Source organism: Aotus nancymaae, unplaced genomic scaffold, assembly GCF_030222135.1.
Source record: "Aotus nancymaae isolate 86718 unplaced genomic scaffold, 86718_ANA_hifiasm-v0.15.2.pri h1tg000004l, whole genome shotgun sequence".
In the NCBI taxonomy this organism is placed as follows: Eukaryota; Metazoa; Chordata; class Mammalia; order Primates; family Aotidae; genus Aotus; species Aotus nancymaae.
This window is the reverse complement of record NW_026988415.1, coordinates 534,939-559,905: the sequence shown is the minus strand read 5'-3', so window position 1 is coordinate 559,905 and position 24,967 is coordinate 534,939. Positions and strand designations below refer to the sequence as shown.

The 24,967-nt window shown below is 48.3% G+C and overlaps 1 protein-coding gene across 1 annotated transcript in view; it reads left to right on the top strand.

Moving 5' to 3' along the window:
• Positions 1-24,967, top strand: part of MAMLD1 (mastermind like domain containing 1) — a 91,737-nt gene that overhangs the window by 33,428 nt on the left and 33,342 nt on the right. Inside the window, 2 exon segments of the mRNA XM_012477340.3 lie at positions 9,627-9,704; positions 16,560-18,263. Of these exon segments, the coding sequence (XP_012332763.2) occupies positions 9,627-9,704; positions 16,560-18,263 (1,782 nt within the window).

The window sequence follows — 24,967 nt, the reverse complement described above, 5'->3', positions numbered from 1 at the left end:
CACAGTCATGCGCAGTCATTAACATCTTGTCTACTACACAGAGTTTCAACAGAGAACACATGGCCCGCAAAGCCTGAGATATTTACTTCCTGGGCCATCACAGAAGTTTCCCAACACTTGGCCTATGTTACTGGGCATTTGGTTCATTTGTTTCCCCTAATAAACGGTACCCATCTGAAGTAGAATTACAGGTCCTCATGACTGCCACATGTGTAGTCTGCCCTCCTGTGCCAAAGCTGGCCCCAACTCCACACTCCCAAACTCACCCTTCTCAAAAGTTCTTCCCTCTAAAACTGTTCCTTTTCCTTCCATTTCTCCTCCCATCAGCATCCAGAGAGATCTTTTTCAGAGATGAAGTCAATCCTTCCTCTGCTTAAGCCCCCCAATGACTTCCCTACAAACAAAATACAATCCCACCCCCTTCCCATGGCCTGCAAGGCCCTCTGCAAGCTCATGACTACTTTCCTGGTGCATTGTGTGACACGCACGCTGGCTGCCCACCCATCACTGGAACAGTCCAATAGCCGTCCCCCAGGGCCTTCCCACTTGCTGCCCTCCTGCCTGGCCTGCTCCTTCTTGCATTTAAACCTTAAGTTCAATGTCCCCTCCTCAGAGGAGCCACCAGCCATTCTATCACATCAGTACTTTTTCAGTCTTTGAAAGAATACTGCACACACTCTTATCTTGTTCTTGTTCTTTAATTATCGTTTATTCCACTAGAATTCCAGCTCCTTCTCTCTGGTTCCCTACTTCTCTCCCTGGCCTGTCCTCATTCTCATTGAGGTAGCTGTTCTGGGCCCCCTCGGCAGCCCTGCCTGCCTTGTGCTGTCAGATGCTGTCATCTCTGTAGTGGAGGAGAGCCCAGTGCCGCTCTTTGTAGGTGCTTCTTTTCCTAGAATAAGCTTCAGGCCCTAAAATTATCTAGCATTAGGGCTGCCCGTGTGATGCTGTCGGCAAAACTAAACATTTTCTTGACTTTTCCTCCCTCATCAAGCCCTCAGAGTTTAGAACAATGAACTTGGCCTATATAAAATACCTCCAGGAAGTCAGTCCTCAAACACCAACACCCAACATCTGCTTTCTGAATATATGGCTTCAAACAGCTAAGTGTACAGTACCTGACTGTTGCCTATCCTTCTGTTTTTTTAGGCACATGACATCTAAGAAAGTTAGAAATGCCTTGCCCTTTCCTGTAGTTAAATTTGACATAAAATTACTTTATTGGCAGCATATTAACAAACAAAAATCTCCTGTGCTTTTCCCAGTAATTCAGTTTCAGTTTTCCAGGTAAGAAAAAGATAATTATGAATGACTATGAGGAGACAGACTGTTTTGAGGTTTCCATTAATAACATGTTCAGAGTGAGCCTCTTCCTCTGCCCCGGTCAGTGGTGCTGTTGACAGAGTGGTACAACAAGAAAGAGATATACTGTGGGAACTTGCCCTGATCCCAGCACCACCAGCACCACGAACACTCCCATCAACACCATCACTACCATCACTGTTGCTACCAGCACCATCACCACCACCCTCACTTACACCACCACCACCTCCACGACCACTCCCCTCACCTTCACTACCACCACCACCCTTTAAATCAACACCATTACCATCATCACCATTGTTACCACCATACCACCATCCCAACTGCCACCACCACGTCCACCACCGTCGTCATCACTACCACCATTACCTCCATCACCTCTACCATTACCATTCTTACTATCACCATTCCCTCTACCACCACCACCCTACCACTTCTCTGTCTCATGCACATGCACATGGTTATATGACATTTTTCATAATGCAATCATAGACACTGTCCACATATAGTGAAATAAGTACATGTTTTTAAATTGTAATTATTTTCAATATAGAACCTACTCTTGTTGCTGTGTGCTTTGGGGCTATGGAACATCCACATGTGTTTATGGCCAAAATTGAATTAGGATTCATAAGAAAGGGCTATATCTCCAAATGCACACTTTTAAAAAAGATAAGTTTGGATGGGGGATCTTTCACTTCATAAAAGGATATACTGAGGATCTCCTTTCAGTGACAAATTTGTGCTGCATTTTATTATGATTTGGTTTACAAAAGTTAGCCTTTCACACAGCTGTTCAGGAGTGCAGCCAATGACTAAAGGGAGATCTGCTTGAATAGCAAATGCTGCTAAGTAAACCATGTTACAGGCTATTTTGGGACCACCAAGAATGTGTTTGCATTTTCAAGAGTAGAAAGACAGACAATATTTATTTGGTATCTACACTATGCCAGCCACTATGCTAATAACATTTCTAAGCTCATGTAATCCTTACAAAAAATTTACGGAGGCTTCACTTTTTTCCATTTTGTTGGCAAGAAAACAGGCTCACAGAGGGAAAAATGACTTGCCCAAGGTAACCACCAATTAGAGACAAGGTTTAAACAGACTGTGAGGGCTCAAGGCCTACCTCAAGCCCCCAATCGCCCTACACTGCTAAGTTCTTCTATTAGAATTTGTTGTCCAGAAGGTTTTTGTTTTTGTTTTTTATGGTGTTTTTTTTTTGTATAATCAGGTTGTCTATTTGCCTACAATGTCTATAATGTGCCAGGAGTGTATAGCAGTCCAGTCAGTGCACCCTGGCACTTGAGAGCTCATGAAGGGCCCAAGAGGATCAGCAAATTCTCAGCAGTCAAGCTACCCTAATGTACATCATTAAAACTACAATAGGAGATTTATCCTCTGAGGTCACTGCTATCTGGCACTATCCTGTGATGTATGGTTTGGGAAACCTTGGGGCAAGTACAACAGTCCCTACAGACAAATCAAAATGTTATGACTGAAACTAAAAGTAATTTTTTATCCTCATTCTAAGTGTGAAGAACTGAAATGATCTACTTTTCCTTTAGCACGCCATAATTACCTCTGGATTAATTTGGGGAAGGCTGGCTTACTGCCAAGGTGTCCACACATCCACAACGATACACACCTGGGGCTCTAGGGCTTCTGCCACCTGGGCTGCACTCTGGAGTCCTGAGTGTCAAGCTCTGTTCTACCACTATCTATATGACTTTTAGTAAGCCACCAGCACCTCCTTTGCCTCAGTTTACCCATGTGTAAATCAGGGACCCCAAGCAAAACCCTGCCTACCTCCTAGGATTTTTGTTAGAATCAAAGGATGATGAATGAGAAAGTACACTGTTCACTGAAAGAGTCTGGGATTTTATAAAGGCCTGCAGTTGGTAACACCAGGACTTGGATCTGAAGATCTAGAAAAGTGACATCCTGAGAGTCTATATGGATCCCTTTAGCCTACTATGAGAGTGCTTATGTCATGTTGTGAATATGATACACCACACACAGCCCTAAAAAGTTTTTGCTACTAGAAGCTGCATCTTGTATGCATATAAAAATGCAGAACCAACCTACTAGGTACACACCCCTTGCATAGGCAGGCTCTGCTGAGTCATTGTGCAGACACGTCTTTTGCTGCTTCTGGCCATGTTCTTCCCAGAGATGGCTCTAGAGGGATTTCCCTCATGGCTGAATGAATGGGGAGTATATGATGAGCTCACCTTTTCAGGGTTCCACATATAGAGCTGGGCTGGAGGGGCTGGGGGGCAGAAGGGTGGATGCAGCAGAGTAGGCTTGTGGAAAACAAAGCCTTCAGAAGTTTCTTGTCCAAGGCAAATGCAATTCACGCTAGATGGAGCATTCTCATCCAGAAAGAGAGTTTCCACATCCTCTCCAACTCAAATGGCAGTGACCATTGGGTCCCCCCAAACCCTGTCATAGGATATTAGGGCTTTAACAAGCCCTGCCCACGTTGCAGTTTTAGATGGGAAAGGGCAGTTGGCTTTGAGAAGCTACAGAAGCCAACCCCCTGGTCACTGCATTTGTTCATGCTTTTTCCCTTGACCCTCAGCCTCTTGGTGCCATAATTTGGCCTGGAGACAGGAAAACTGTTGCCTACATCTGCCTCTGGTACTAGCAGAGGCTGTGGTACAGTGTGGTGCAGACTGGCAGCAGGAACAGAAAAGTGCTTCTCTAAAGAAGCTGCAGAGGTTTCTCTGCCAGTCTGGAGATCAGCTTTGGGTCCCAGCTCTCCCTGCTGCTCTGCCATATACCTCCAATAACGCAAGTTTCCAAGAAGACCCAGACTGTGAAAAACAGTGTGGCAGTTCCTCAAAAAGTTAGTTCAACATAAAATTACTCCATGGCCTAGCAATTCCACTCCTTGGTATACACCCAAAAGAACCAAAAACAAGTGTTCAACAAAAACTTGTGTGCAAATGTTCATAGCAACACTATTCACAATAGCCAAAAGACAGAAACAACACAAATGTCCATCAGATGAATGCACTGACAAAGTGTGGCACATCTACACAATGGAATATTATTTAGCCACAAAGGAATGGAGTTCTGAGATATGCCACAACATGGGTGAGTCCAGAAAACATGATGCTGGGTGAAAGAAGCCAGGCACAAAAAGCTGCATATTGTATGATCCCATTTATATGAAATGTTCAGAATAGGCAAATTCATAGAGACAGAAGGTAGATGAATGTGTTGCCAGGAGCTGAGGGAGGGGTGTTTCCATTTGGAATGATGAAAAAGTTCTGAAACTAGGTAGTGGTGCCAATTGCACAACGTTGTGAATGTCCTAAATGCTACTGAATTGTACACTTTTAAAAAGTTAATTTCATGCTATGTCAATTTTACCTCGATTTAAAAAGAGAGGACCTAGGCCATGAGAAGAGTTTTCGGACTGACTCCTCAACCCATGGTCCCTCCAAGTCTCAGCTGCTACGGCGTCAGAGCTCACCAGCCTGACTCTAAATCTACAAAGTGGGATCGATATCTCTGCTGGCTAAAAGTTGGCACTCAGGAGCTAAAATGTGCTTATTCAGTAAGCATGTGACCCTTCTGCCCAGCTACAGAGGCATGTTCTGGACAGAAATTGTTTTAAATGTGGCCAATGATAGCAGCATCTCTGGTGTGTCCTAGCAGGAAGGGGTCATAGACAGGATTCCCCTCTAGAATGTACTGAACTAATTGGGTGTCTCTGGAATCTTCTCCCATCTACAAAGCAGCTGGATTTCTCAAGAAGGGAAATTTTCTACATGGCCTAAGGCTTGTTGCCATTTTATTTAGCCTACTGTTGGGGCACAGAGAGGGGTAAGGTAACCTCAGGCCTAAGCTTCAAAGCTCATCCCTCAAGCCTTCTGAAGCCTGGTACCTAATTTTGTTTTAACTTTATATTGTGTTTCATAAAGAGGGCCCCAGATTATATAAGCTTCAGTCCCAAAACTAGAGACCCACACACCTCAGTACAGAAAAGAAGGCTCTGATTAACTAGCAACTGTTTTTCTTTTCTTTTTCTTTGTTCTTTCCAGCTTGATTGAGGTATCATTGACAAATTAAAAATGTATAATATTTAAAGTGTACAATGTGGTGATTTGATATACGTATATAGTGAAATGATTACCACAATCAAGTTAGTCAATGCATCCGTCCATAACTTTCTAGTTACGTTTGTTTCTGAACTCATAGAACTTTTTTAAAATCATAGAAACAGTAGAAGGCTGGTTGCTGAGAGTTGCAGGGTGTAGGGTGTGAAATGGGGAGATGTCGCTTAAAAGGCACAAATTCTCAGTGCTAGGATGCATACATTTGGGCAAGCCAATGTGCAGCACTGTGGCTGTATTTAATAACACTGTATTGTATATTTGAAATGTACTGTGGGAGCAGATCTTAAATAGTCTCATTGCAACTATTTTTTTTTTTTTTTGCCCCATTTAAACTACTCTAGTTGGTGTCCTGGCAACAGGGAGGACTGTCACCTTGGTTCCTGACCTTGCCACTGCAATCCAAATGGGGTCAGTTTTTTTATCATGCCAGGAAAGGAGGTGGAGGCTGCATGGGTCCAGCAAGGGTATCTCCTGACTGCCCCTTCCAGACAGTCTGTCACTGTGTGTTCCCTGGGAGGCCCTGGAACAAAGGCCTTTTCATCTCAGCACCCCAATTTCTAACCTCATAAGGTTATGTTGAAGATGAAAGGAATTGATGTAGTTAACAGGGCTGAAGAGGGGCTTGGTAACTGGCTGCTCTCATTATTTCATCTGCTTGTAGAGGAAGTTGGTGTAGTGTCTCTCTTTCTCTAGTTCTAGCTCTCCTTCAACCATTTCCCTATCATCTAAATGCCACCTGTTTCTGCTTGAGGGCAGGGCTCTGGAGGCTGACAAAGCCAAGTTCACTCCCTGGTTTCATCACTTTTTAGCCAGCCACATGCCCTCAAGCAAGTGACGCTCCCTCTCTTCAGTTGGGCACCCTGGTCTGTACAATGAGGGTGGGGGTGATCATGTTAGGACTGACTTCCTTGAGTCACTGGGAGCATTAAAGTAAAGCCTAAAATGCGTTTAGCACTGTGCCTGTCACTTAGTAAGTAGTCCAAAGTCATTCTTGAGGTCTACATATAAGTCAGGTGTCCCTTACTAAAACAAAAGGAAAAGGAGAAAGGGAAGACGAGAGAAAGATGGGAAGAAGGGAGGGAGGGAAGGAAGGAAGGAAGGAAGGAAGGAAGGAAGGAAGGAAGGAAGGAAGGCAGGCAGGCAGGCAGGCAGGCAGGCAAGACTCTAATCTTTGCTTCTGTTCTCTAAACACTCACACTCAAGTTCCAGCCCCCACCAATTTGGAGATGATTCCCTGATAAACCTCTGAACTGCAGACATTTCTGGTCTTCATTTCTAAGATGGGGATGATAATGGTAATATCTGTCTCATAGAGTTATAAAGATAACTATGTAAATGCATATAAAGTGCTTAGTACCACAACAGTCATTTGTGCCTTCTCATTCCAATAGTTTTGGGCGGGGGATTGTGTGCCCTTAGCAGGGTGCCTACAGGCAAGGTTGCCACTCATCTGATGGGGCCAATGCAACAGGCATGGAGCCCAGAAACAGGCTTCCATGTCCAGTCCCATGTCCTGCTCTTGGGAGGGCACTCCCACTCCCAACCACAAAACCACTGTGTTTATCTGGGCCACCCTGGTGAAAGTCACACTCCCCTGAACAAAGATCCTTACCGTGATGGCACCTGGGTCATCCTGCACCGTGAAGCACTGAAAGAGTGAGGCAGCAAATGGAGTGACTTACTCCAGAAATGAAATTACCTCAAGTCAGGTCACTTCTCTTGGGAAGAGCCCCTTGGGTTTGTATAGTCCTTTAAGGTCTGAGAGACAGTGGAGAGACAGGTCCCAAGGAGTGCTAGCGCAGAAGTAACATACTATGGAAGCCTGGCATGGGTCGGATCATGAGGGGAGCCATCCGGGGCGTGGAGGCAGGACTGTCAGGGCCTGGCAGCAAGAAGAGACATTACTACTGCGTTCACACAGTCCCAATCAGAAGTCTTAGAGATTATTTGGAAGGAGAGCTGTAGCTACCCCACACAGCACATGATTTCCACACAGCTCAAACTACCCTAATTAATAATGACCCAGAACTTGATTGTTTCTAGCTCTCAGATTAGCAATGGCTCCCTATTGCCCCAGCTTAGCTGTGCCAGGTGTCCTGTCCCTGAAATGCACCAGTAACTCCTCTAAAAACCCACTTGATTCTTCAGGGCCCAGTCCAGGGCCCTCCCCACCTATCCCATTCCTCACCCCATCAGCATTAGCAAGAAGCCCGCCAGTGCCTCAGGGACCTCCCATCTGGAGGCTCAGCCAAGATGGTGGCACTTGTGAGAGTATACACAGGTAGCCAGGTCCAGGTAGCCAGAGGCGTAGTGGCAATTGGGGAACAGCATAAGTGCCCTCTGGCCAATATGCCCTCATCAGCCAAATCTGGGGCCTTGTGGTGTGAAGGTATGACCCACCAAATGGGTCTGGAGCCCCCAGTGTGGCTGCTCTCCATCTCCCTGGGTGGCCCTGGAGATAAGCCTACAGTTGCAGCCTTCCTGGATGCTCCTTCTGTACATGGGTTCTAGGTGGAGGTGTAGAAAGCTGAGGATAGGGTCAGGCATAGCCCAGGGCAGCCTAGAGTGTTTTCCACTGTTCTTGTTACTCCCTAGGTGAAAGAAAGTCTGGCTTTTTTAGGAACTACCCGGGTCCCTGGTGGTGTCTTTCCTTCCTCACCTCTGAATTGTGCTGCCTCTTTAGAGCATTCTAGAAAAGGGATGTTTTCTCGGTTCATTGGCCACATGGCATGGCTGCATCCTGGTGACACTTTCCAAGCATCAGATGGCTGGGGACTGCAATGAGGAGCTCCACACAATTCATAGCCTTCAGCCAGGCCCCTCGCTGAAGTCCTACATGGGACAGAGGAGGCCAAAGCAATTGAAGAGGGACTCAATGGAGGCCACACATGGAGTCTTTGTGTTGTGGTCCAGTACTTACTGTGGTTTCCCTGCTCCCATTGGCCTGGACCATCCACCTTACCATCTGCCCCTTCTCCCAAGAAAGGGAAGCTTCCTATTCTTGGAGTTGGCACTAGGAGCCACCCTCAATGGCTTAGACAGATTTCTTCTAACTATGAGGTAGTGCACTAGATGAACTACACTATAGGAAATGCCAGCTCTGTGGCCATCATTTCACAATGCAGCCATGCCTAAGAGCCTAGGGCAGGCCAGACCCGATGGATGGGACAGGGGTGGGCCGCAGCTGGAGGACTGAAAGTGGGATGCCAGTCTCAGTTACAAAGCACTCCCTGGTGGCGAGGCAGCACTCCTGTGAGGGGCTTTGTTATTGGAAAATAGGAACCCATCATCTCTAGAAGGTTGGAAGCACCATGGTGAGACGGGATGTGCATCCAAGAATTAAACTGATTTGGAGTTCTCTTTTAACTCAATCATCACCACCCCTTCATTTAATGTATGCTGGACTTTGACCATAGAAAACCAAACTTGAACTTGGGATACCTGCAGTGACTGGTGAGGCACCTAAGAGAGGTTGGTTTGGTCCCACGTGACTGACATATAGCAGAGCCAATATTGGCTTGGGAACCAAGCCAACCCTCTCTTAGGCTTGTTAAGGCCCCATTAAGGATAGTTCCCTGGAGGTGCTTGGAGAGCTGGCAGCCTTTCTGGTGACTGGTGACTTGGTAGGACTCTCTAATAGAATATGTCAATAAGCACAGCTTATTGATCCAACAAGTGCAGACCTGCTACTCTCAGGATTCACATTGCTAGTCTCCTGTGGACAGCAGGACAGGGCTGGGAGAGGAAACGACTCAGGAACACGAGTGGGTCTGGCAGCCTGGCCCTTGGAAGAAGCCTAGCCCTTTTTCCCCTGAAATCCATGTCTGTGAGTCACTGAAACAGTACAACCCTTCTTGTTTGTCCACTGCAATGTTTCTTTGTAGCCACTTAGTCTTTATTAAAACAATCTTTTAAAGGGGGAAAGTTTTATTACTAGGTCATTTTCATGAGGAATTCATTCCCGGAGGAAGGCCAGAGGCGCACCGCACCCTGTGCCCCACAGTCTGTGTTCAAGTGATTCCCTATTAAAATGTCATGGAGATATTTAGGGAGGCTCATCATTTGACTCAAGTAACAGTCTGATCTGTGCCTCTCACTGAGCTGGTGCAGGTGTAATACTTTCTTTAAGAGTGTGTGCAAGTGGCTCTCTCTTCAGCCTACTCTCACCCCCAGGGAAAGAAGCCCTCGTGGATGGATGAAGAAGGAAATTTATCTTTTCTCTACAAGAGCAGCCCAGGAAGAAAGCATCAGGTAAGCATAAGCTTACCAAAGCTGGGACCCATTTACTTTACAAGTGGGGAAACTGAGGCCCCAAGTGTGAAAGAGACCTACAAGAGGTCACAGCACTATGTCCTTTAGAGGCAGAGTCCAGGGAGAAGTGAGAAGGTTGGGCTTAAACGACCTCTGCCCAGCGGCCCTGGAGGCCTCCAACCTCGGTTCTGCCTCCACTTTCCCCTTTTCCTGTGGGATTTTCGACTTGTTAGCCAAATTCAAGCAAAATGCGGATTAAGTTTGTGAATGTGGGTCCAGCAGAAACGGGGTCATCTGGATTGGGACAGGGCCCTCCCCTTTGACCTTCAGCTTCTGTTACAGCTCCCTCAGCAGCACCTGCTTCCTCATAGGTCAACGCAACAAATCCATGCAGACGTTTCTCTTCCAACAGTAATCATCTCTATCCCACTAATAACAGTGCGTGGGAATGTGTTTGGAGAAGACTTGGTGAGGGTTTCTTCCTGGGAAACAGACTACAGGCCTCATCAGGCTTAACATGAGTGGGTGGGAGCAGCCCATCTTGAAAAGCCCAGCAGTTCTGACAGCCCAGGAGTTGGAGGCCAGCTCTCAACAAATGCTTGTTCAAGGGCAGAATACATTGATTCCTCTCAGGAGATGGTACAATACAAATTCTGAGCTCATTAAATTCATATACATCCGTATGCTGAGGGTCATCCTTAGAGCTGTCAATTCTTCCAACTGGTACGTCTCCACTACAGAAAAGGAGGAAGTAGTCCTAGAACACTGCCCACCCAGGTCTGCTCATCTCTGCCTTTGTCAGGGCTATTCCAGCCACTCCAGGCTGCCGCTCAGATAGCTCTGGTAGAAGCCTGTTGAAGCCCCAGCCCTCAGGTCAGGGTAGCTGAAGGCTGACAACTGTGGCAGGACCCAGAGTGGCAGGTGGTGGCAAGGAGCATGAGGCAGGGGTTTCCAGGCTCAGCCACCAAGACAGCATCACTGGCTGTCAGGTCAGTGCTGTCAGGACTAGGCGGCTTGCCTCTCCCTACTTCCACCCCATCCCCCAATCCTAGTGAATGCATCCTTATTTGTCAGAGAGGAAGAGAGGCCCAAAGCAAGGACACAGAGCCTTGAGAATTACATCAGTAGTGATTATTGCTCCCCAAGTGCTCTCCTCAGTGAGTACAATGGAACCTTTCACTGATGCTGTGAGGCACATGTGGTACGCCAAGTACCCATTTTACAGAAGAAGAAATTGAGGCTCAGGGAGGGGATCGACTTGCCCACAGCCACACAACGAATGGAGGACCTAGGACTTAACGAGAGGTCTTCTGAGGCCCATTCCTGGGCCCTTTCCTCCACCCCAGTCTGCCTCTGCCTGCATCAAGTGCTGACTCAGGGTGAATCAGGGGCACCAATAAATCCCCGATTTGTAGGTCGAGGTTCTTGCTCCAAACCACCCATTATCAGAGATTTGCTCCTGAGACATACCTGACTCCTCTTGAAGCTAATCAGCATTAGCATTCAGGGTTTCCCACCAATCCGAACAACCTGGTGTTCTCCAGAGCCTCATGTCTTACAATTCTGGAAATGCTCAAAATCCTGTTTGTTCCACAGAAAGGTCAGTTTCAGTTTGTTGGGACATTCTGCTGAAAATAAACATGTAAATAACACATCCGAAATACAGGCATTGATACTATACACATGGATATTCCTCTGATCCCATGTGCAAATGCAGGCATATTCATTCTCTCACTCTCTCTCCCTCGTTCACACTCTCTTTCTCCCCACCCGCATCTCTCTGTCTCTTCAAACCCATTCCTGATACAATATTTTCTTATCTATTCTACGCTACCTCCATCATGCCTCATGACATCTTCATTACTTTCTTCTGAGATAGTCTACTAGAGATCATCCTTGTCCTCAGAGAGCTTGAAATCTAATTTAGTTCGCCAACATCAGGTGCTTCAAAATTCATCAGGGAAAATGTAACAGTATTGAATAAAGTTGTTCATGGAATATGAGTGTAAGAGACTGGGAGAAGCAGCTGGCAAAATGGTGATGCAAAAAGAGCAGACTAAAAAAGCCACAGGTGCTTTTTACCTTTGTGCCAATGTTGTCCAGGACCTACATGCTCAGTGGCCTCTGGAAGGAAAATGAGCCCCCCTGAGTTTATCTTTCCTGGCTACCTTTTTGACCTCCTATGCTCTTGCCCAATAGGAACAGTGCATACCCTTTGCTGGCCTTTTTATTGGTGTCCATGTTAAACCTACAGCTACAGTGTCTAAAATTAAGCAATTATAACAGCCTGCCAGACTTCCTTGCAAAGAGTCTCAAGTTATATTCTTTATTCTCCTTATGCTCATTTTATGAACATGGACTGTATTCTCATGATCTCTACCTTCTCTAAGAAATGTTTCCCCTTTTTTGTCATTCTGGACTAGAAATACAGAAAAGGAAGAGTTGCCATATGTCATTGTTCAGACAGAACCAGAAATAATGTTGACTTCAGAGCTGAACTTGTCTCTGTCAGAAGGGAAACCTTTGTTTCTCATTATTTAGGGGGTGGGGAGGCCATCACATGCCCTGAAATGCATTTTAATGAATGCTTATAAGGTCATGGGGATCACATTGGTGGCTTTGTCTGCTGGATTCTGAAATGGGATCTGCAGGCATTTATGTACGGAGAGAAAGGAATTTGTTTCTAAAAGATGCCAGGGCACTGTCACTCACTCCTTCCTCCTTCCTTGCCACCAAAGGCAGGGCCTCTGGGAGTTGGGACATCTGGGGTCCAATGTCCTTATCCCTTAGCTAATTGTCTAAAACCAAATCATATCCCATTCTGTTTTGTGTAAGAAGAGAAGCTTGAGATGTGCTCTTTAGAAATCCTGCCAGTGTCTATTGATTGTCACAGTGAGAGGGCTGAAGGAAGTAGTAGCTGTGAGACTAATACCACAGAGACTGAAAAACAGCACATGGGTGAAGCAGGAAGATTCATCTGGAAAGGGCTGGGAGCTTGGTTGGGGGCCTGCCACCCCCCGCCCCAGGATGCTGGGAGGGGAGGTCATTCTGGAGCAGTGAGCTATCTCCTGCCTTGATCTAAAATGGTGGCTGTGGGATTTAGTCAGAAACACCCAGTCTGGGCAGGCAAAACGTCAGCGGCATCAGCCACAGGCATAGGTGACCCAGTGAAGGCATGAGCGTGGCACTGGGCACAGGGGAAAGCCCAGCCAACTTCTCGCAGTAGCTGCGAAAGAGGAGACACGAAAGCAAGCGTTTATCTAGGGGGCAAAATGAACTGGATAATAGATTTCCACGCCTCACTGATGTCTGGTGAAAGCAGATGCTATTACAGCGAGACAGCACTTCCGTGTAAACACAGCCACCTCTCCTCGGCCTTGTTTAGGGTTGGCTGCTGTTCTCGCTGCTCAGCCAGGGCACTTCAGGCTCACTGTTGAAAGCTCGTTCCATGAAATCCAAAACGTGGAGCTGCATGGCCTCTGACAAAGTAGAGTCTCATTGAAGTCTATTGAAAAATGAAAGCTCAGAAGCGACTTGCAGCCTGCCACTCTGCCAAAACAGCAGCCTCAGTCAGCACCCCCAATCCCACCCCTCAGAACAGCCAGGTGAGCCTGCCTCCTTTATTAGGCATCCTCCTGAAACATTCAATGAGTGTCCAGCCACAGGCTTGGCATAGCAAAGGTGGCAGCCGCTCCAGCAATGGGGGCCTCCTGGGATCTGCTTTGTTATTGAGGGGTCAGTTGCTTACTAGAATTGGAAATGATCAGGGACCATTTGCTTGGGATGCAGTTGATGGGTGCTGGAAAAGGTGTGTGTACACAGGCTCTCATGTAGGGGAGGTGCAGCCTCCTTTCCTTTGCTAGTGGCCCCTGCTGGTACCTTTAGTGTCTGGTGGTCATGCCCTGCCTCCTCCATCCCTGCACCTTACTTCCAGCAGGTTAATAGCAGACGAACAATTAAGTGAAAGCTCTGGGAGCCCACAGAAGCTGCCAGCAAATTACAGAGGCTCACCTGGCAGGGATGCCAAGCCATTGCCCCTCACAGCCCCTGCCCTCCCCTCCTTTCCCCATCGCCCACTCATCCTTGGCCTGCCTGGTTCTGCATTGTTTTACCATTGTTACAACTGTCTTGCAGTTCAAGACATCATGAACAGCACATTGGGCCTGACTGTTGCCAGTTCAGACTCCCTGCAGGGGATCCTTATGTCAAACCCACACGCAATCATCCCTGATTGGTCTATTTCATACATTTCTATTTTTAGCCTATTGGATCTTTTTGGATTATTTGGGAGAATGTAAAAGAGACACAATTTCAGTTTGGGACCCATGGCTTGTTTGTAGGTTGCTCCGCAATGGATTGAGTAAATGGCTGAACTTCCTGTGTGCTGGGCCGTTTACTTTCCTTTGTCCATTGATTCATTCAGTTGCCATTTACTGAGCACCTGCTGTGGGCCAAACAGTTAGTAAGCTGCTCCATGGGCCAGCTGAGGGGCACTGTGGGTGCTGTGCCCACTCGGTCTCCTGGGAAAGTGGGCACAGATGACTGCATGAGGCCCATGTCTTGTGCCTGCTATACCCCTCTCCAACCCATGCCTGCCTGACCCATGGTATTCAAGCCTCAGATGAGTTTGGCAACAGAGCTGGCCCTTGAAGTGCCCTTGTTCAGGTTGTAGGCATCTCAAAAGAAAAGTAAAAGAAGTGTGCAAGTGTTCTTGCTCAAGTTGATAAGCCCCTTCTGCAGGAGCGATGCAGTGTCCTGCCATCAGCATGGCAAAGGCAGTGGGTCTGGAGGCAGCTGAGTGGTGGCGGAGGGCCCTGCATCTGACCTGGGCCTTGTTGCCCTCTGGCTGAGCAACTCTGGGCAAGGCCTGCCCCTCTCTGGGTCTCAGACACCTCCCTGTCTTTAAGGAGGGGATTGGATCCCCAGGACACTTCCGGACCTGCCCTTTGTAATGCCAGGTACCAGTTAGTGAGGAGCGACTAGGTGTCATACAATGTGCCCCATTTCACTTAATAGTCAGAGCAGCTTCATAAGAAAAAAACTACTATTACATTCATTTTACACATAAAGAAATGGGCTCTGAGAGGTTCAGTGTCAAGGCCAAGATCAGAGCCCTATGCCATGCTGCCTCTACCCTTGCTCTGGGTCAGTGGTTTTCTGCCTGGCTGCCTGTTGACAATCAGCTGTGGAGCTGTTGGAAAAATTCCTGATGCCTGGACCACACCCTGGATGAGACAGAAGCAGTCAGTTTGTGGTGGGAGGGCCCGGAAATGTGGATGTTTCTAAGTGATTCTGATGTGCAGCAAGGCCTGAAACATACAGCTCTGGGGATCTACTTTGATGTTCACTTGGCCGTGACAGTCATGCCCCCCCATTGTGCTGGCAAGTGGCCCCATGACTCCCTTGAGCTCCTAGTGGGCTACAAGCTCATCAGATCAGAAGAGCCAAATGTGAGGTGACATCAGAGGATGAGCACTGTATGTCCTAGTGAAACTTCCAAAGCTGAAAAGGGGTTTCTTGTAAAAAAAAAAAAAAAAAAAGAAAAATGCTTTGAAAGAATCCTACCTGTTCACCTGTCGGCATTCAGGTGATTTCCAGATCCCTCTCTGCCTTGCCTTATTTTGATCGTTCCTGCACATACTTCTTTGCCCCCACTTCCTTTCCCATTTACCTGCTAACATACAGATCATGGTCATTAACATAACAGCGATGGATGACTGTATGAAGCCATGAAGAGCAAGAAGCCTCACATTACTAGTGACTTTGCTTTGTTTCCAAAGACTGTGCTTCTATAAATGGTGGGCGGCTCCCCCAAGGTTCAGATCCCAGATTAGAGCCTTTTCCCACTGTTTGATATCTCCTCAACCCGAGGATGCATCTTCAGAGAGGAATTTCTTATTTAGATAATTTTATGCTTTTTTAAATTTTTGAATTACAAGTCTTTCTCATTAAAGACAAACAAGCCAAAATGAAGAGAATAGAAAGGGAATTGCCAGTCATCCCAAATAAAGGACCACTCCAAATTGATGGATATAGGTTCTTCCAAATTATTTTTAGGTACACAGAGCAGTGTGCATGTGTGTGTGTGTGTGTGTGTGTGTGTGTGTATGAATATAAATAGAACAATGAATATGATGCCTACAATGACTGTTATGAAATTTATGCTTTCCCCCAAACAATATTTTAAACAACTTCCCAAGAAAACACATCTAGATCCACTTCTTTCCTGTAAGGGCTCTGTTGTATTCTGTTTTATCACTGCAGCCTGATGTGTTTAACCAAGACAAGAAGGCAGCCTAAAAGTTCAAGTCTATACCATGGTATTCCTTTGTTAAAATCTATGTGTCTGTAGACAGGTAAGAATTAAAAGTATTTAGCTATTTCTGGTTTTCTCTCCAATGCCCACCTTTGGCAGCATGGTTCATTTAGTGATTTCTGCATACTTTCGTTGAACTCTCCTTGAAGTGGGCAGATCACTTCATACCAGTTCATACCGTTCTGTTCCATTTTAGAACACAAATGTAACCAGACAGTTTAAATGAAACATAGTAATGAAGAAATAAGCACTATGTTCCAAAAACAGGCTGTATTTTATAGTTTTCACAACTATAAGTCTTTAAACTGAGAGATCTGTTTTATCATGCTGATTTCCTGTTCATTAGCTTTAATGTACCAAGCCTTTATAAAAAATTCCTCTCTCTCTCTCTCTGTCTCTCACTCTGTGTGTGTGTGTGTGTGTGTGTGTGTGTGTTGTGTTTCTCACCTCTCTTCCCTTCTCTGCTCTTCTTTCTCCTCTCCTCCCCTCCCTTCCCCTCCCCCTCCTCTCCTCTGTCTTCTCTTCTCTTTCAATCACAGGGAACTGTTAAGAGGAGACAAGAAGAAGACCACTTCCAATTTCCAGGCATGGCTGACGGGGGCTACCCTAATAAAATTAAGAGGCCTTGCCTTGAAGATGTCACCCTTGCTATGGGCCCGGGAACCCATCCTGGTACTGCCTGTGCAGAGCTGCAGGTCCCTCCATTGACAATGAATCCTAGCCCTGCGGCTATGGGAGTGGGGGGCCAGTCATTACTGATCGAGAATAACCCTATGAATGGCAGCATCATGGGCTCACCATTTGTGGTACCACCGACTACAGAAGTGGGACTGAAAGGGCCAACTGTTCCTTACTATGAGAAAACCAGCAATGTGCCGGCTGTAGACCAGGAGCTTCAGGAGCTGCTAGATGAGCTCACCAAAATTCAAGACCCTTCTCTGAATGAGCTAGATCTTGAGAAGATACTGGGGACCAAGCCAGAAGAGCCACTGGTATTAGATCATCCCCAGGCAACCCTAAGCACAACTCCCAAGCCTTCGGTTCAGATGTCGCACTTGGAGAGCATGGCTTCCAGCAAGGACTTTGCTTCTAGCTGCAGCCAAGTCACTGGTGTGTCACTTCAGATCCCACCCTCCTGCACGGGGATCAGCTATTCCATTCCTTCCACCAGTAAGCAGATGGTGTCACCGAGTTCTTCAATGGCACAGTCCAAGAGCCAGGTCCAGGCCATGCTCCCTGTCACTCTGCCCCCCTTACCAGTGCCTCAGTGGCATCACGCCCACCAGCTGAAGGCATTGGCAGCCAGCAAGCAGGGGTCTGCTACAAAGCAACAAGGGCCCACCCCCAGTTGGTCTGGTCTGCCTCCTCCAGGACTGTCTCCACCTTACCGCCCAGTGCCATCACCACACCCACCACCGCCGCCGCTGCCAGCACCCCCACCCCCATTCAGCCCCCAGAGCCTCATGGTGTCCTGCATGTCGTCCAACACCTTGTCGAGCAGCACTCTCCAAGGCTCTCCCAATGCCTTACTGTCAAGCATGACGTCCAGCAGCAATGCTGCCTTGGGGCCCGCCATGCCCTATGCTCCTGAGAAGCTCCCCAGCCCTGCTCTCACTCAACAGCCGCAATTTGGCCCACCGAGCTCCCTTCTTGCCAACCTGGTGTCCTCTACCATCAAAAGCCCCCAAGGACACCTGATGTCCGCTCTGCCCACCAGCAACCCTGGGCCGTCCCCACCCTATCGCCCGGAGAAGCTCTCCAGCCCAGGCTTGCCGCAGCAGTCCTTCACCCCACAGTGCTCCCTGATCCGAAGCCTCACTCCCACCAGTAATCTTCTAAGCCAGCAGCAGCAGCAAGCAAATGCGATCTTCAAGCCCATGACCAGCAGCTCATCCAAAACGCTGAGCATGATCATGCAGCAGGGGATGGCGAGCTCCAGCCCAGGAGCCACAGAGCCATTTACTTTTGGCAACACCAAGCCCTTGTCCCATTTTATTTCTGAGCCGGCTCCCCAGAAGATGCCCTCCATGCCTGCCACCTCTAGGCAGCCTTCCCTGCTCCACTACCTGCAGCAGCCGACACCAACGCAGGCGTCTTCAGCCACTGCCTCCTCTACGGCCACTGCCACCTTGCAGCAGCAGCAGCCTGACCATTCTTCATTCCTTCTGCAGCAGATGATGCAGCAACCCCAGCGTTTTCAGCGATCAGTGGCCTCGGATCCCATGCCTGCCCTGCCTAGACAGGTAAGACCATCTCATATCTGGCTGTGTTCTTTTGTTTTGGAAATAACAACTGTGTTTCATGCTGCCAATATCTGGCTCTGGAGGGCAAATCCAGGCCATAGTTCTCTCTGAGACTGGAAAGGACTCTGAAAAAGTCTACTGAAGTCAGCTAATCCTGTGTGGTTAAAAGCACAGTGTTAATGAGGCCAAGGTTATGGTTTCAGTGCCTGTTCAGGTCACCCAACTTCCCTGGAAGAAAAGCTGCACCCACAAGGTGCTCCCAGTGGAGGGAGCTAGGGAGGACAAGTCTGAATACAGAAATGCCTTCCCTGCACGGGGCTGCATAGCAAGACTAGTGAAGCCTTCTTAAGATGTGTAAGGAAATTGCACTGAAGCGTTTAAATCTTGTCCGTGCTGGCAGAAGGATAAACACTGAGCCTTCTGGAAACGCTACAGCAAACTTTTGCTGAGCAACGTCAGCGTGCCGTTCGTCACTGCACTGGATACTCAGGCAGGCCGTGAAAGGAGCTTGTTAGGTAGTGACTGTAATCATCTCCATTTTACAAATGAAGAAACTGAAGCCCAGAGAGTTGAAAGACTTGCATAGAGCCACATAGTTCGCAAGGGACAGCGCAGGAACTTGAAGCCAGGTGTTCTCACTCCAGAGCCTGTGCTCTTCTTGAAATTACTTCTGACTTCTTGCCCTCCCTCATCTCCAGGCCTTTCAATCACGAAATGCAGCTGATTCCACCTGAGTGTGTCTATTACAGTTCCCAGTTTCCATGGCTGCCACCCCTGCCTGTATTAGTTATCTGTGGCTGCATAACAAATTACCCCAAGCACCAACTTCGAACTATATGCATACGTTACCCCACATCCTGATTTCTGGGTGTCAGGAATCCTGGCATGGTTTAACTGAGTCTTCTGGCTGAGTATCTCCTAAAGCTGCAGTCATCTCAAGACTCAATAGGGAAGGATCTGCTTCCAAGCCCACTCATGGGGTTGCTGGCAGGAAGCGGTTCCTTGCAGGTTGTTGGACTGAGGCCTCGGTTTCTCATGAGCTATTGGCCAGAGGCCTCCCTCAGCTCCTTGCCACATGGCCTCTTCACAGAGCATCTCACCACATGACAGCTGGCTTCATCTGAGTGAGCATGAGAGAGTCTGCCAGTGACGCTGGTAATGTGGGGAGAGGCAGGAGGGATAGTGCCAGTAACTCAGAAGTCACAGTCTCTATGACCTAGTCTGGAAAGTAACATCCCACTACTTCTGCTGTATTCTGTTCATTAGATGTAAGCCAGAGGAGACTGCACGAGGGTGTAAACACAAGGAGGCTCCGTGGGGCCAGGTCACACGTCTGGCTACACAGAATACTCAGTCACCATCTACCATCCCTCCTTCCCATTCCTCTCATCCTTGCCCAAGTCCAGGTCCTCTTGATTCTTTGGATGCATACAGTGGACCCTTAACTGGTCTCTCCCAATAAGCCATCCATTGCTCTATGAGTCGTCTTGCTAAAACAGTGGCCTGATCATGTTTGACACTTGCTCAGAAGTCCCCAGAGGCCTGTAAGCTGGCCCCACCAGCCTCCTGCGCCCTTCAGCATCCGTCAGGCCCTGCCTTGCACCTCTATAACCCAGAAGCGCCTGCAGCATTGGCCCACGCTATGTGGTCTCAGCCTTTACTCTGGCCATTCCCTGGACCTGGCCATCCCTTCCTGCATTTTCTCTCCTGTCCAACTCCTGCAGCTCCTCAGGCTCAGGCACCATCCCCTCCAGGAAGCTTCTCCGTGACTGCCCTCGGTACTTCCATTTCCCACTGTGTCTCCCTCCTCTCCCTCTTCTGGAGAGTGGTCAAGGAGGAGATATCATAAAGTGCTTGGCCAAGGGGAGCAGCTGGCAGGGGCTGACCTCTTATTCGAGAGCTCTGTACGAGTACGACTGTGGCAGTCCCTAGAGTACAGAGGTTGCGTCTTTTCCATCCAGGTTTCCTGGAGCATAACCATGCAGAGTGCTTAACACCGGGAAGCTGATGGTTTGATAGACCACACGGCAAGCAGCGTTCCCATGGGGGTGGCCGGGGGAGCGGTGTGGAGACAGGCAAAGCAGGCAGGACACGGCAGGCCACCTGGGGCTCGGGCCCTGGTCTGCAGTTCAGGAGTACTTTGGTTTGATTTTATTATAGGGCTGTTGCCATCTGTTTGCATGGACTTCTGCAGCTAGCTCGGTGAAGCCCCAGCATCAACACGGGAACTCTTTCACTAGCAGGCAAGATCCTCAGCCTGGAGACGTGTCACCAGCTATCATTGTGAGCCTTTCTGTTTTGTTTTGTCTTCAATTGGGTACATTTTTGTAGACTGATTGTATTGTCCCAGAGCTGGATCAACTGGCTCAGGGGGAGAATTCTTAATAATTGGGGTCATGCAAATCATACCCAACCAATGACCTAGGTGGGGTTGGAGAAAGCGTTCGGGAGAAAGACCAAGCAGCCAAGCTCCCTGGGGCTAGGAGCACAATAAAGGGGTCAAGTGACCTTTGCCAACAGAGGCAAGAAGCTGGGTTCCCCAGGGATGCTATTGCCACCAAGAGCTGCCTTTCCAGCCCGTGCTGGCCTGTGCCCAGGGGCCAGGCATGGGACCTGGTGCTTCACCTGCCTTTTCTCATTTTAATCCTCAGGGGTAGGGGCTGTTACCATTCCCTTGAGAGTTGGGGGAAAAGGCACAGAGAAGTAACCAATGTTGCCCACAGTCACACAGCAAGTTGGGGCCAGAGCAGGCAATCTGGCTACAGAGCCCACACTCACACACCCATGCATGGGGCACTGCCTCTGGAGCCTTCTGTTTCCACGGTCACCTCTTCATTGCTTCCTCCTCTACAAATGAAGGTGATGATAGGTTGTCTGGGAATTAAGTGTGTTAATACATCTAAAGCACTTTGTCCAGGGCCTGGCATACAGTACGTGCTGATAAAGGATCTGCTATCACTAGGACTCTACCTCCTGACCCTGCGCTCCCAGATCTGTTTCATGGGACTAAGATGTGGTTCTAAAATCCAGTAGCTGTGGAAGAACAGACACGAGCTGCGCTCTCTCCAAACCCCATACCCACCATGAGATTGACAGGAGTTGTGTGACCTCTGAGCCTTGCGGGTTCCTTCTGCTCCAAGCCCTGCCTCTCCTGAACAACTCCCAGCCTGATGGGAAAGGGGAAAGGGCCATCCCTGCCTTGCAGGCTGGAGATCTCACTTGGCTCTTTCTTGAGCTCTCTGGCACTCCCACTCCACTCCTCACCCTAGCACTGTTCTCTACCTGGTATTCTTCCAGGCCTCCGAGCTGGGGGTCTCCAGTTCTCCTGTTTCTTCTTATAGCCTCTCCCCTTTAACTCTAAGACCTAAGAACTCAGGCCTGGTCACTCTTCCAGGGGAGAGAAAAAAAATAAAGAAAAAAGCGAGTGTTTGAGGCAAGAGCTGGACCCACTGTGGAAGGACAGATGGTGGCCCCAATGGTGGGGAAAAACGTGTTTCTCACTTCCAGCAGGCTAAGCAAACTTCTCAAGTTTTACTGATGGCCAAGATGAGCCTCAGGAACAGTGATTGCCTATGACATGGCATTTACTAGCTTGTGGATAATGGTTGCAATGGAAAAACTGGACATTCATTTGAATCTGGATCTTTGGGGTTTTGTGAGGGGCATGGGGGCTTTTTTGTTTTTTGTCTGTTTGTTTCTTTAGAGACAGGGTCTCACTATATTTCCCAGTCTGGTCTCAAACTCCTGGGCTCAAGTGATCCTCCCAACTCAGCGTCCCAAAGCACTGGGATTACAGGCACGAGCCACCATGCCTGGCGTAAGTCTGAGTTTTCTAAAGGAGTTATTCCTAAATGTGAGATGAGACACAAACTCTTGAGTAAGCGGAAAGGCCAAATCCAGCCTTCTATATAGGAACTCATTTTTATGTACAGACCAGCATCTCTCTACTTGGGGGATTTTGCTTTACCAGTGGAGTGAACTATTCAAGTTCAATGGACCATTCACGTCCACATAAGGTAAAAGGCAAATGCCACGTGACTTTGAGGCAGCTGTTTAGCATGGGAGGTTGAGCAAGGGCTCTGGAGGCAGACAGATCTGAGGCTCACGTCTGGCTACAGATGCTGACTGATTCAGGTCCCATGAGCAATGTTACTCAAGCCCTGGGCCTCAGCTGAAAATGGGGAAAGGAATAGTCCCCTTCACACAGGGCATTGGAAAGGCAAAGGAGATGCTACCTTGAAACTGCTTAGAACGGTGCCCAGCACACACTACAGACTCAGCCTTGTGGGCTTGGACCTGAAACCTCCGGGGCCTGATGAGTTTCCAAATTCAGAACATTTGGGACTTTAGGAAGGTAATGTGGTACAAATGCCAAATGTCACACAACCCTCCAGTGGAATCTGAGGCAGCATTTCATTACTTTTGCAGAGAAATGTGAATATTTAAGCAAGCCCAGAGTTGACGTTTGCCCCCACATAAAATTTGGCACCAAATTTACAAAAGTAAAATTGGCCTTTACAGCTTCTTGGACTTGAAGGTGCAGATAAGGGATGTGGACCTGAAATGATTAAGGGAGGGCTCTTTACCTCTTTTTGGAGTTGCAACACCCAGTGCTAGTTTCTCAGGTTTTAATGACCCCAAATTGCATCACTGAATTTCCCGCCCTCCCTCCAGGCTGGGTGATATATCTTGATGTTTAATCAGACTGAGGCAAAATGAATTTTGTTTGCATAATCTAATGTCCCTTATCCCCGAAGATTATTGGAGATAACTTGGTGTGTTGCAGAAATCAGGGTTAGGACTTACTTCGGTTTTACTATTCACGACCGCAGTACAGATCTCACATTTACTCAAAGGCAAAAAGAAATCTGTCAGGGAGATGGGAGTTGAACTGTGGAAGAGTGGGGATAGCAAGAGGCAGCCTCTGGCCGGAGTGCCCTCAGTGCACGTGCATTTGAGCCCCACTCAGATCTGCAGAGCTGGGAGTGCGGTTTCATGGGGAGGAGGGATGTGGACAGAGGCCAGTTGGAATAAGAACAAAAAAAAGCCTGGAATCTGATCCTTGAGGCAGGCCGTGCAGCACAGGGGGAAGAGGGCAGCTGTGGGGAAACAGACCAAGGAGGCACATGACGCTGTTTTGACAAATATGGAGAGGGTAGAGAAGGGGACTCAAACCTGCCGTAGAGAAGGCTGGATTAAGCCCTACTGGGTCTGATATGCTTTCTATCTTAAGGATAAGCTTTAGCGCAGGCAGTCATGAACATCGGGCAACTGCAGAGGCAGTGAACTTGCCATCTTCCCTTTCTGAGGGGTTGGGCCTGAGGAGGATCTGGGCAGCTCCATCTGAAGCGGGGCCTTGGGGAAGCCCCCCATTATCCCCACCCATGGCCTCTCACCCCTGGTAGACTGAGCCCTCCGAAGTGCAGTAATTCCAGCACCCATGGCCTGAAGAGAGATGGCACAGGGCAGGGGACACAGGGGCTTTACCCTGGGGCCTCGGCAGGGTACAGGCCCTGGGGCTGGGCTCAAAGCCAAGTTCAAGAAAACTCAGACTTCGGATCACTTGGGTCCAAATCCCAGTTCTGCTACCTTTTCTACTGGGCAAGCGATTTACCCTGTCTAGGCCTCAGTCTGTAAAATGGAGGTACTAGTATGCCTATCTCATGGGGCTGCTGTGAGGACTAAATGGGATGAGGTGAAGCGCTTGGCATAGGGCCTGGTACACAATTATGCTCCATTGATATTCACTGTAACTCTCAGGAAAGTTTCTGAAACTCAGAATACCAGTAACCCAATGGAATGAGTTTAGTCAGCCTCGGCTCAGCATCCAGGCTCCTCTCTGACCCCCAGGGGTGGACGGTGACTTGGAGAGAAAGGGCGGGGGGGAGTTCAGTAACTCTGGGGCTGTATGCCCATGGACAGCTCCAGAGTAGGGGCGTTAATGAAGACACTGTCAGGTGGCTAACGAGCAGCCAAGGTGGCGGACACAGGGTGACTGCAGAAGGAAGGAGAGCCGCCGAGCCAGGCTGTGGTTTCCTGAGTGCCCCCGACCAGTGGGTAGGGAAGAATGTTGTCTTCTCTTCCCTCTAAGCACAGCTGAGCTGCCTGGAGTTATGTAGATGCTGAGTAACAAATGCAACCCCAGGACGACTTTAGGTGGGCAGAGAGGAGTGGGAAAGGGCAGCTAAGTCCCACCTGCAGCCAGCGTGGATCTGATCCCAGCTGCTGGCAGCATGCTTAGGGGTGCCTGCCATTTCAAGACTCAGCAGAGGGTTTACTGCTGAGATACAGCGACAGTGACAGGGCAGAGAGTGTGTACATGAGTGGCAGAGGAAGGAGCGCTGGTCCTGCATAGTCATGGCGCACAGAGCACACATCCTGAAGGGATGCCTCCCGCTCTCCTTCTCCACCAGTCACTCTCACTCCTAAAGCCTCCAAAAAGAATCTTTGCAGAAACCCAAGATTCCTTTTGGTTTGAGCTTCCAGGGCTCCACTAGTCCACTCAGTAGGGAAGAACCTCTAATTACTACTGTCTCAATTAGCTCTGCAAATTCAATTCTTTATGTTTGAACCGTGACTTCTCATTGAAAACAAAAATGATCAAACCAGGTTAGTGAGGCCAAGAGAATTGTCTATTGTGATCAAAGTTACCTCTGCTCCATTTACAACTAGTGAGTCAGGAGAGGCAGAGACGGCAAGTGAAC